This window comes from Salvelinus alpinus, chromosome 9 (assembly GCF_045679555.1).
Source record: "Salvelinus alpinus chromosome 9, SLU_Salpinus.1, whole genome shotgun sequence".
In the NCBI taxonomy this organism is placed as follows: Eukaryota; Metazoa; Chordata; class Actinopteri; order Salmoniformes; family Salmonidae; genus Salvelinus; species Salvelinus alpinus.
In genome coordinates this window covers 49,738,283-49,750,926 of record NC_092094.1, presented here as the reverse complement: position 1 = coordinate 49,750,926, position 12,644 = coordinate 49,738,283, and the positions used below count along the sequence as shown (strand labels likewise).

Here is a 12,644-nt window from a genome sequence, read left to right as displayed (position 1 = left end):
TGAGAATACGACTGTTTTTCTGAGAACACAAGGCCACTGCAGGTCTTACGGAAACCATCACCTGGCAGAAGATGCTTAGACTTATCTGTTGTGAAATGTCACCTTGTTATGAACCTATACCTATATAAGCTGCAGGATGTCTTAGACACCTCGCAGAACCTGGGGAAAGCTATCATATACCGTACTCTACCAACCTCTGCCATACAATTGTACTACTAAAGGAGAATCCTAATACTTAAACAAAGAGTTTGTGTTTCCTTTCTACTACCAATATATACGTTTGATAATTATATAGACCTGATCGTCTTTTGAAGAAATTGACCAACATTAATACCAACAATACTAGCATAAATGACAGAGTGAAAAGGAGGAAGCCTGTACAGAATAAAAATATTCCAAAGCATGCAACATGTTTGTAATAAGGCACTAAAGTAATACTGCAAAAAATGTGTCAAAGAAAATTACTTTGTCCTGAATACAAAGCGTATGGGCGGCAGGTAGCCTAGTGGTTTATAGCATTGGGCCAGTAACTGAAAGGTTGCTGAATCTAATTCCCGAGCAGGCAAGGTGACAAAATCTCCCATTTTGCCCATAAGCAAGGAAGTTAACCCCCAACAACAACTATTCCCCGGGTGCCATGGACGTTGATTAAGGCAGCCCCCCGCACCTCTCTGATTTAGAGGGGTTGGTTCAAATGCAGAAGACACATTTCGGTTGAATGCATTCAGTTGTGCAACTGACTAGTTATCCTAATGTTTGGGGCCAATCAAACACATCACTGAGTACCATTCTTAATATTTTCAAGCATGTTGGTGGCTACATCATGTTATGGATATGCTAATCATCAGCAAGGACTAGGGAGTTTTTTTGCGGGGATAAACATAAACACAGGCAGCCACAGGCAGAATCCTAGAGGAAAACATGGTTCAGTCGGCTTTCCAACAGACACTGGGAGACATTCACAATTCAGAATGACCTAAAACACAAGGACAAATATACATAGGCTATAGACTAAAATCTGGGTTTATGATTCTAATTAAACTTTGCTTAATTAGAATCTTAGCTAGATGCAGGTAGCCTATAGCCCCTGATAGGCCTACATCTAATTTCAGATAGCCCACAGTAGCCTAGGCAAGATGTAAACTGAACGATTTAGCAGTTTGCTTAGTTTAAATTGACAGACTAATTTATTAACATGAATAGTGAGGATGTAAAAAGTGATTGTGTTCCAATCATTTCTCCACCATAAATTTTTCCCACAGGGGATTTTAGAAACACTTAAAATAAGGGCTGTGTTTTGTGTAGGCTTAACCCTGGCGTGAGATTTTGATAACAGTGTAAATCTCTCTCGGACATTGTTGGAAATCAGGCCTACTACTGTTGTGTCATCTGCAAACTTGATGATTGAGTTGGAGGCGTGCGTGGCCACGCAGTCATGGGTGAATAGGGAGTACAGGAGGGGGCTGAGCATGCACCCTTGTGGGGCCCCTGTGTTGAGGATCAGCGAAGTGGAAGTGTTGTTTCCTTCCTTCACCACCTGGGGGCGGCCCGTCAGAAAGTCCAGGACCCAGTTGCACAGGGCAGCATTCTTACATAGGTTTTCCTCTTGTCCAGATGGGATAGGGCAGTGTGATGGTGATTGCATTGTCTGTGGATCTTTTGGGGCGGTAAGCAAATTGAAGAGGGTCTAGGGCAGGGGTGGGCAATTCCAGTCCTCGAGGGCCTGATTGGTCTCAGTTTTGCCCCAGCTAACACAACCAACTAGCAGTGGTCCAATGTTTTACCAGCGCGAGTACTACAGTCAATGTGTTGGTAGAACTTCGGTAGTGTTTTCCTCAAATTGACATTGTCACAATCCCCAGCTACAATAAATGCAGACTCAGGATATGTGGTTTCCAGTTTGTATAAAGTCCAGTGTAGTTCTTTGAGGGCCGTCGTGGTATCGGCTTGAGGGGTAAAATACACGGCTGTGACTATAACCGAAGAGAATTCTCTTGGGAGGTAATACGGTCGGCATTTGTTTGTGAGGTATTCTCGGTCGGTGAAGAAAATGACTTGAGTTTCTGTATGTTATCACAACCACACCATGAGTAGTTAATCATGAAACATACACCCCTGGCTTTCTTCTTCCCGGAGAGTTCTTTATTCCTGTCTGTGCGATGTACTGAGAACCCAGATGGCTGTATGGACGGGGACAATATATCCCAAGAGAGCCATGTTTCCGTGAAACAGAGTATGTTGCAATCCCCGATGTCTCTTTGGAAGGAGATTCTCGCCCTTAGCTCGTCCACTTCATTATCCAGAGACTGAAGATTAGCAAGTAATATACTCCAAAGTGGTGGATGGTGTGCACGCCTCCTGAGTAGAACTAGGAGTCCACTCCGAATACCTCTTCTCCGCCAGCAGTGTTTTGGAGCAGCCTCTGGAATAAGTTAAATTGCTCTGGGTGGTACGAACAAAGGATCCAACTCGGGAAAGTCGTATTCCTGGATGTAATGCTGGTAAGTCACCACCGCTTTGATATCCAAAAGTTATTTCCGGCTGTATGTAATAACACAACATTTTTGGGAGGCTAATAATGTAAGAAAAAACACACAAAAACACAAAATACTACGAATTTGCAGCATTTCTGTCGGCACCATCTTACACGGACATGGCTTGTGTATTCAAGTAGAGCTGATGCATCTTTTTTGTTTTTGTTGTCGCATTTTTGGAAAAAGAGACTCTCATTTGAGCAGTGATGTTGTTAGTTTCTGGAAGAATATCAGGACCAATTTGAAAGCACATGAGCATTGTACTGAGAATTTACCAAACACGGAGAGTTTGAGCCACCTTGCGGAAAGATTGAAAACAGGCACAACCATTGACGCAATCAACCGAACTGGCAGCGAGCCTGATCGCATCCTGACAAAGCCCCTGGGAAGAAGTGCTGGCTTGGTTGCTCTGCGTGTTTTCTACTTCACAGGTACTAGAAGGCTGGGGTTCAAGTCCTTTTTTGATTTCCTGAAGTTGTTTTCACCTTTCACCTATCGGCTCGTGTGTGTGTGTTGTGTGTGTGTGTGTGTGTGTGTGAGAGAGAGAGAGAGAGAGAGAGAGAGAGAGAGAGAGAGAGAGAGAGAGAGAGAGAGAGAGAGAGAGAGAGAGAGAGAGAGAGAGAGAGAGAGAGAGAGAGAGAGAGAGAGAGAGAGAGAGAGAGAGAGAGAGAGAGAGAAAACGGAGTAATCTATCCACAATGGAGGACTTACAGCTAGATAGGGAGGCGCTTACCCGCATTGCCATGATGACCCAGGACCATTGGCCATTACCTCCAGGATGCACAGTAAGTACACAGTTAATTTCTTCTCACTGTCTGGTATAAAAAGTTTTAAATACTTCTTATTGTTCATAATCATATTTTCCAATTGATCTGATCTCTCCCCTTCTCCAATTTGTCCCTGCCTCTTTCTCCCTCCTTCCCTTCCTCTCTCTATGCAGATTGTCCAGATGCAGGATGATGTCAGTATGTTTGTGTTCCTCCCTGATGAGGTCACTGCCAATATGACCCAGGTGGAGGAGAGCCTGACGGACAAGTTTGTCCAGGACCTCTCCATGACCCTGCAGCCTGTGAAGGTGGCCCTCACACTGCCTTCCTAGATTTCAGCTACTCCACTGACCTGCTGCCTCTGCTCACTGACCAGGGTGAGTACTCATTCATCCCACCTCATCCTGTCTTTGAATGGATGTCTCCCTCCTCCACATTTAGGACAATACATCTTCAAACTTTTGGAGTATTGTTAAAAAAAGTTAATGTTGATTATCTGATCCGTCTTCTACGACAGGTGTGCATTTATCTCTCTCTTTGTATTTTACAAGGACTCTCCCCGTCCCTCTTCATCTATCTCCCTCCCTCTCTCTTTCTCTCAACCTTCCCCTTTCTCCCTCTCTCTCTTCTCTCTCGCTCTCTTTCCCTCCTCCCATCTTTCTCTCACTCACACACACGCTGCACTGACCCAGTATCTTCTACGACCTCTTTCACAGACTCCTGCTATCCTAGCATGGATGTGGATCCCAACACAGCATGTGCAACCCTCTCTCTGTCCAACATTTAAGTATTGAAAAAGTGTGGGCTACGGAGAAAAATAGAACAGTGCAATTTGAAGTCACATATGGCATGTATGGTTGTGGTGGGAACATGTGGGTCTGAGAAGGTGTGATGTCATTTTGTTGAAATTTGTGTGTCTGTTTATTGTTTTTTGTTTATGTTTGGTTGTTATTGTTTGAGTAATAAATCAAATAAAATCATATAAAAAACAAAAACAAGGAGATAGCATGGAGTGACAAGGTCCAGGCCTATTCGGACCATCCAGACAGGTTCACCTACTATCACCAGGATCTGTGCAAAGTGGCTCTGTCTGAAACCTGCTACTGGGAGGTAGAGTGGAATGGGGGCATCGTTGATGTGGCTGTCTCGTATCAAAATCACTACCCCATGCTTGCAGGTTAGTGTTTTCTGTCATGAATCTTGTTCTGGAGGTAGCTCTGCAGTGAAAGAAGGATTTTTAAGCCTTGATACAATTGAGACATGGATTGTGTATGTGTGCTATTCAGAGGGCGAATGGGCAAGATAAGTGCCTTTGAACAGGGTAGTAGGTGCCAGATGCACCAGTTTGTGTCAGGAACTACAACGCTGCTGGGTTTTTCACGCTCAACAGTTTCCTGTGTGTTTCAAGAATGGTCCACCTCCCAAGGAACATACAGCCAACTTGACACAACTTTGGGAAGCATTGGTGTCAACATGGGCCAACATCCCTGTGGAACACGTGGCACCTTGTGGAGTCCATGCCCCGACGAATTGAGGGTGTTCTGAGGGGAGGGGGTTGCAACTCAATATCAGGAAGGTGTTTCTAATGTTTAGTATATTCAGTGTATAAACCCTGGATTGCTAATGTTATGTATTGGCCAATTAGAGACTTTGAAGCCACCGGCCGCCATATTGGTACTCCCCAGAAGGAGCAGTCTCCCATAGGAATGAATAGAATTCTACAGTATTTCAATAACATTTTGGGAAGATTAGTACTGTCTAAATAAATACTTTAAGGAATATGTTTCATATTTTATTTATTTAAAAATGTTCAGCTACCGTGATATAATTTGAAAAATAAAAGTGTGACAAAACTGCAAATTTTAGTGCCCTTTTATTGTCACCAGCACAAGTCGCACCTGTGTAATGATCATGCTGTTTAATCAGCTTCTTGATATACCACACTTGTCAGGTGGATGGATTATCTTGGCAAAGGAGAAATGCTCACTAACAGGGACGTTGTCACGCGGGACTAGGTGGGTGAAAGAATCAGACGCAGAGAGAGAGCCGCTTGGGAAAAATATTCCTTTTACTACTTCACAAAAATGAATAGCTCGAACATACAGGGCGCAGAGAAACACTTGCAAAACCCAAAACACACGCACGTAACCAAAAGACAATCCCGCACAAAACAAGGGCGGGTCAAACTCCTAAATATAGGGAAGCTCATTTACGAAACCAAAAAAACACAGGTGCAACTAATCAGACAAAACAAACAGACAAACGAAAAAGGGATCGGTGGCGGCTAGTAGGACGGTGACGACGACCGCCGAGCACCGCCCGAACAGGCAGGGGAGCCAACTTCGGCGGAAGTCGTGACAGACGTAAACAAATTTGTGCACAACATTTGAGAGAAATGACCGTTTTGTGTGTATACAACATTTCTGGGCTCTTTTATTTCAGCTCATGAAACCTGGGACACAACACTTTATGTTGCGTTTATATTTTTGTTCACCTCTACCCTGTCAGGCACATACACTCTATGTGCAAGGCTGTGCAAAGCTGTCATCAAGGCAAAGGGTGACTACTTTGAAGAATCTCAAATATAAAACATATTCTGATATGTTTGACACTTTTTTGATTACTACTGTTGATGATTCGTTACTAGAGAAATGAGACCAAGTCAATACGCTGGACAGGGTGGAACAGTATTTAGTAAGACAGTTTATTCAATGTGAAGATATCTGGCAAATCGTGCAGCACGGCCCCTTCTGTCTGACTCGTATGGAATCGTCGGAAAAGAGACCGCTCTAAACAGTTTGTACAGGTTATATAGGCAACAAGTAAAGTAGGTTGATCTTGTAGTCTGGCCTTCCGATTGGTCAATCTGGGTCGTGGGTAGTCCTGTCCGGGCCTGATGTCGACGTTCCATTGGCTCTTAACACAGTTCTTTGTCTTCGAGTCTCATCCTAGAGCAGAATCCATGTGCGTTTGTTTTAACAGGGGCCTATTCATGGGGGAGGGGAGTGTGTGTGGGTCTGTAGTTATTATAAGGGTACAAAGTGTGGGGGTATAGTGGGGGATGGGTGCATGTTGTGTCAAGTATAGCTAGTGTTAAGAAGTTGTTAAAACAAGTTACCAGTATCTAATACAATTTCTTACACTACATGATTCCATATGTGTTATTTCAACGTTTTGATGTCTTCACTATTATTCTACAATGTAGAAAATAGTAAAAATAAAGAAAAACCCTTGAATGAGTAGGTGTTCTAAAACAACTTATAAATGCCTCATGAGCTTAGTTCAACTGTCACACTCTGGGAGAACCCAAAATATAGGCCTGTTTTTCCCCAATGTTTTTAAACATTGTAAAAGTAAACAAACACTGTATAGCCTCATAACATGGTTAAAACAATAATTTTGATGATATGGATGGTCAGTCCATAGCTCTGTCTATTAATCTGAGAGTGGTTACATTTCTCCAGGCCCATCCCTCAGTTTTTTTTACCAAAACAGAGATGGGGCGACCGTTTAATTATTGTTTAATCTGTGGATTTGCCCTTTAAACAGCTGCATATTATCAAGATATCAAATATAGGCCTATACCAAATGCAGCATATGGCATTCACGTTTCACATGTAAATAGCGCTTTCAGTAGTGATCAAAGCATACCATTCCATGAGCGCAGCATTTATTTTTCAACTCGAATCAATGAGCCCAATCAGTCCTCCATGAACAACAGAGTAGGGCTGGCTAATAAGTCCTTAGTTTTGAGGCCATGCTCAGGTAAAACAATTTGAATAATCTATACTTCCATATTTCCAAGTCCTATTCTTGAAGACCAAGAATGTATTGGAATGACTGGAATTCTGATTGACTTTGGTTTTTAATGTAAAGATATAATTTAATCATATTATATGTCGTAGAAAGCGATGGGTTAGAAGAAGCCTACATAACCAACTCATAAAGTAAAATTGAACATCCATATATGGCCAGCTGTGTAAACTTTTACATGAATTTATCCTGCAATAGATGTTGTTCAATTGGTAACATACATTTTTGTCTTCTAATGCCTCTTAAGGGGAAAGTAATCAGATTACGTTACTGAGTTTGTGTAATGCAAAAGTTATGTTACTGATTACAATTTTGGACAGGTAACTAGTAACTGTTTTGGATTACATTTAGAAAGTAACCTACCCAACCCTGCCCCGGTGCCATGAAAACAGGGCAACCAGTGGAGCACAAACAACATTGTAAATACAAACAATATTAATCTGTTTACTTATCTTCCCCTACTATTCGTACTACAACTATTTGCACATTGTTAAAAACACTGTAGCTGACAATATAACACTTGAAATGTCTACTTTTTTGAAACCTTTTTGAGTGCAATGTTTACTGTTAATTTATAATTGTTATTTTGTTGATGTTGATGTTGTTTTTTGTTTCTTGTTTATTTCACTTGCTTTAGCAATGTAAATATGTTTCCCATACCAATTAAGCCCCTTTGAATTTAACTATATAGTTATGAACGGTCATGGCTAGAAGTGATCCAGCTTTTTTCAAATTAAAATTAGATATTTTTTTGCATTTTAGATAGCCCTAATCCTTTAACCTAATTATCCTTAAATGCTACGTTAATTCTCCTAGCTTGCTGCGGAAGTTGTAACCTACTACGACAAGTCAAATCTGACGTTCATATCAGAAAAGCTGGATCTCTTTTAGCCAAGACCGTGACGACCCTCTTCTACATGATGTCGCCATGGATACCGCTCAGCGTCTACTAGGAGCGTCGCGTTCCGCGTTGGTGATTGGTGAGATATTGTGTGGTGTATCATGGGAAAATAAAGTTGTTTGCAATCACAACCAAGTAAACAGAAGGGAAGAGGTGCGTGGAGACCTAGGTAAAAAGATTAATATAAGCCAAATGTTTATTGGATAGTGTAGCTTGATGCTATTGCATTGCTAATGATAAGCAAAGCAGATAATTGTATGGAATCTAACGTTAGCTAGCTGGCAAACAAGCTAGTAACTAGCTAATTTGCTAACTGTCAGTAAGTAAGTAGCTACTTCATACAGTGCTACGTAACGCGTTAGCTAGAGGATTAGCTAGCTGTCTGGGCCTTTTAACATAATTGATCTGAGCTGCAATAACAGTCTGCTAGGGCTGCTCGGCCCTGCAAATAGCTACGATAACTTTGAACCAGTATCTAACGCCCAGATCGCTCCGATTCAAATTCCCATTCACCAGCTCTGCAAGCGTTATAATGTCAAAATTGGTTCGTTAATCACGAAATATCCCTTCGCTTAGCAACTATCGTAATTTAGTCCCGTTACGGCTGGTATGTACTTCCCAAAAAAGTTCTAAATACAACATTTACAAGTAACTGAAAAACATTTTTTATTCGGCACCTCCAACAATCCCAATGGAAATCAATAATTACTGCCACGCACAGGTAAGAAGTCTACAACAGCTCAATACAGTACATTGGAGGTGCCGAAGAGGAATTTTCCGGTTACTTGTACATTTTTATTTATACCTTTATTGGAAGTACATACTGGGCGCTACGAGAGTAAATTAAGATGGTTGCTTAGCTCAACTCCATATATGGTGATCAACGAACGTATTTTGACGTTATAACGCTGGCAGAACTGGTGAATGGGGGTTCGAATCGGAGCTTCATGGGCGTTAGAGAGGCATCTAATGCACATATACTGGTTCACGATAACTTTAGTAATATGTGGGCAAGCTGGTGGGTCTTCGCAGCTCTGCTTTGGCTGACTGGAGTCAGACGTTTAGGAGCCATGCGTGTTTATCATAATGATCGCTCGTCATAATGCTCGCTACATAGCTGCTCCTGTTTAACTCTGTCTCCATTCCTTATTTGTGACTGCACAATACATTAGAGTGAGTATCCACACAAAAAAGAAAATGGTTTGTGCTCGTTTAAAAACAATGTTTTTCACATGTTTGTATGATAACAGGGGGAAAGATGTCAAGCTTTCCTGCCTCCGCCTCCAAGAGTTTCAGCTCGACTCCTCTGAAGACTTACCAGGACAGCGGCAGGGAACTGCACCGATCCAAGAGTGTGGACTATGACTCAACAGGCGACTCCACCTACTCTCTGCTCTCCCCCATCTACCATGACAGCTATGAGAGTGATGAGGACCTGGCTGCAGCTCACCACGTACATCAGATAGACACCTCAGCCACACAGAGTGATGACGCCAGACCCCTCTCACCCATCAGGTATGGTTGGTGTACACGAGCAGTGTTACCCAACTGGATTCAGCAGACAGTGAGCAACATTTTTGTTAGCGCCACTTGCTCTTTAGTGAGGGTCCCCTCATCAACAAGCAATTAAAAAGGGTTGATGAAGCTAAACAATTTGATTAGACTGTTTCAATGGAAGTGCCACAGACAAAATAAAATATATGAATGAAGGGTACACAGAATTAGCTCTAGTAGGCTTAACTGTAGGGTTTGTGCTCAAAGTTATGCTCAGAGTTGAGCATGTGTGTTTCAGATATGATCCACAACAGAAGCCCCCAGAGAGGAGAGCAGTAACTGAGGCGGAGGATCCAGAGGCATCTCTCTCTGCCTGGGAGAGGTGGCTGGTCTGCAAAGCCAAAGAGGAGAGACTCAGAATAGAAAAGAAAGCAGAAGAGGTACGCTGCCGTATCTTTTTAGTTTCTTCTTCTGTTTGGCAACTCCTGTTAGCATTTGAGTCAGAACGTGATCATTTATGTTTTTCTAACATTTGATATTTTCCTTTCGGTAAATTAGGGTTGCAAATGTCTATACGTGAAGCAATTGAGTATGACTGTGGGACTGACAAGTGTTATTTGTTAGGAGCGCCTACTGAGGGAGAGGAAGGAGGAACAGGAGAGAGAGCAGCAGAAGAAAAAGATGGTGGTGGAGGAGAAGATCCAGGAGTGGCTGCAGATGAAGAAAGAACAGGTTAAGAACTCCCCTTCTTTTGACTCGGTTATTAACAAAAGTCCCAGAGAGGAACCATGCAGTTTGTATGCTTTCTCATGCATACGTTATATCTGCACCTAAAGGGGTAAGTCATGTTTTTGTGATTGTTTGTCATCTCCAGGAGAAGCAGGATAAATTTCTGAAGGAGAGCAAGGAGCAGGAGGAGATGCAGAGGCAGCGGCAGAAGCAGAGGGAGATTGAACAGAAAGCAGAGGAGAAGTACAGAGAGTGGCTACGGAGGAAGAACCTGGAGAAAATGGAGAGAGAGAGGAGAGCGAAGGTAGGTTCTTTCACAGTGGCCTTGTGGAATTATTCAGAGATGTATTCAGGACAGTAAACAAATTCAAATCTCTGAAATGTTTTGTTGGAAGAGATCGACATATTAGCCATTTGCTAAATATTCCTGTGCTCTCTCTCTTCTGTCATTGCTAACTAATCAGCAGCAACACAGAACTAAACCATGTAATTGAATTATACAGTAGTTTGTTACTCTGAATACAAGTTCGTGGCAAATTCCTGGAAATGTCCATTTCAACATGTGTTTCAATGTTTCTGACCACGACTGCTTTGGTTTCCCTGGAAATTAGTTGTGAGGTGCTCAGCTGCTGAGATTGGGGCAATTGTGTTGTAACAGGAGGAGGCAGCCTGCAGAGAGGCTCAGGAGAGGGAGCGCAGACAGAGAGCAGAGGAAAACTTTAAGGAATGGCTTCGTGCCCAGGACAAGAGCCGACCCAGTCCCAATGCACCCGGCTGCCCGCGAGGTAACATAACGGTCTACACCTGGTTTAGGGTTGTTCAATCTCATATTCACCTCTGGAAAATGTCAATAAAAAATGTAACAATAAGATGTTTTATTGTCACACACATGTCGTTGTACAGTCGTGCATGTATATTTAAAGCAAGTTTTGATTTTGTAAAGTAATTGTATTTTGTTTCTTCTCCCAGGTGGCTATGACAATGTAACGTACCCATCTCCCAGCTTCTACAACCCAATCCCATGGAAGCCCATCCACGTCCCGCCACCAGAGAAACCACCAGTGAAGAAGACTTCCCGCAGGAAACAGCCAAGTCAGCCCAAGTACCAGAACAGCCCCAGGATCCCATTCAGACTCAGAGACACTGTAAGCTCGGCAGCTCGCCTGCAGAGGAGATGACAGCTCCAGTAGAGGTTCACCTTGGACACAGATCTAGAGTACTATCCTCAGATCTAACCTCCGGGGAAACCACAAAACTGACCTTAGATCAGTGTTTTGGAGCTTTATGGTACTGTGAGAGGACACAGGGGAGGTGACCATGCTAATGTACATACCAGGGATCATCAACTTTCTTGAGTGGATGATCAGGGGGCCGGAATATCATTTGTAGACCGCAAACTGACCGCAAGAAACCCAAACCGATATAACATTTGACAAAAAATATGATAATTTCAAACCTTGCTTACATTTGAATTAGATCACATACAGTATATCTCTCTTTTATGCATGTGAATATTTTGAAACAGATTGCCAAAATTTAAATCACTTGGAGCTGATTTGCTGATTGTTTTCAGTCTTATGTCCAACAATAATAAAATCGCCTGCGGGCTGCTAGTTGGTGAACCATGGTATAAGTATTTCTGTTTTTTATTTTTAATACATTTGCAAAAAATTCTTAACCTGTTTTCGCTTTGTCATTGTGTGTAGATTGATGAGGAAAAACTGTATTTAATCCAGTTTAAAATAAGGCTGTAACGTAACAAAATGTGGAAAAAGTCAAGGGGTTTGAATACTTTCCGACTGCACTGTGTAGACTCAGCTGCACCATTGACTGTGTGTTTTTATGTATTTCTTATCGAAAAGACATGTTGTGGTAGCGTATTTTTTTTATGCCAGATTTGTATAGATTCTTAATTCTCAAAGAATATTTTATGATTCATGTGAAGCAAACAATTTTTTTAAAATTCTGTTACTTTCACTGACAACAATTTTTTAATGTCATGTACATTTTTGCATAGTTCAGGATGTCAATAAAACCTGTTTATTGTACTGCTTAGTTGTGGCTATTTATATTATGGCTGTGGGCTGGATATTTTAATTCATTTTAGATTCATCAACCTAAATGGATAGCAGACAAAGAGGGAGACTGATAAGTGTTATTTCTTATGCTTGAACTATTTCTCAGACACAGTAAAAAAAATGCTAACGTAACATGAGTAGATCAGTAGACAGCTGTAGATAAGTCAATAATAGGAGATATGGTGTCAGTGGGTGAAAGATAAACGTTCCTCAGGCTGCAGGGCTTAATGTGGAACCATCATGTGACCACACACCCACACACTCAGTGGAAGAACATGATGGCTGGGGCCAGAGATAGGCCAGCCCTGGTGCACAGCGCCCCTCACAC

The 12,644-nt window shown here is 42.1% G+C and overlaps 1 protein-coding gene across 1 annotated transcript; it reads left to right on the top strand.

Annotated features, from left to right (window-relative positions):
* The first annotated feature begins 8,034 nt into the window (after positions 1-8,034).
* LOC139530277 (coiled-coil domain-containing protein 34-like) lies at positions 8,035-12,286 on the top strand. Its single transcript, XM_071326527.1, has 7 exons — positions 8,035-8,184; positions 9,266-9,530; positions 9,808-9,949; positions 10,134-10,241; positions 10,384-10,542; positions 10,897-11,023; positions 11,208-12,286. The coding sequence occupies exons 1-7, from the start codon at positions 8,043-8,045 to the stop codon at positions 11,414-11,416; spliced, it is 1,152 nt and encodes a 383-aa protein (XP_071182628.1). The 5' UTR covers positions 8,035-8,042; the 3' UTR covers positions 11,417-12,286.
* The last annotated feature ends 358 nt before the right edge of the window (positions 12,287-12,644 follow it).

Coding starts and splice junctions, on each gene's coding strand:
- LOC139530277 (XM_071326527.1), top strand. CDS start 8,043: ATGGATACCGCTCAGCGTCTACTAGGAGCGTCGCGTTCCGCGTTGGTG. Junction 8,185..9,265: donor AGAGGTGCGTGGAGACCTAG/GTAAAAAGATTA, acceptor GTATGATAACAG/GGGGAAAGATGTCAAGCTTT. Junction 10,543..10,896: donor AGAGAGAGAGGAGAGCGAAG/GTAGGTTCTTTC, acceptor GTGTTGTAACAG/GAGGAGGCAGCCTGCAGAGA.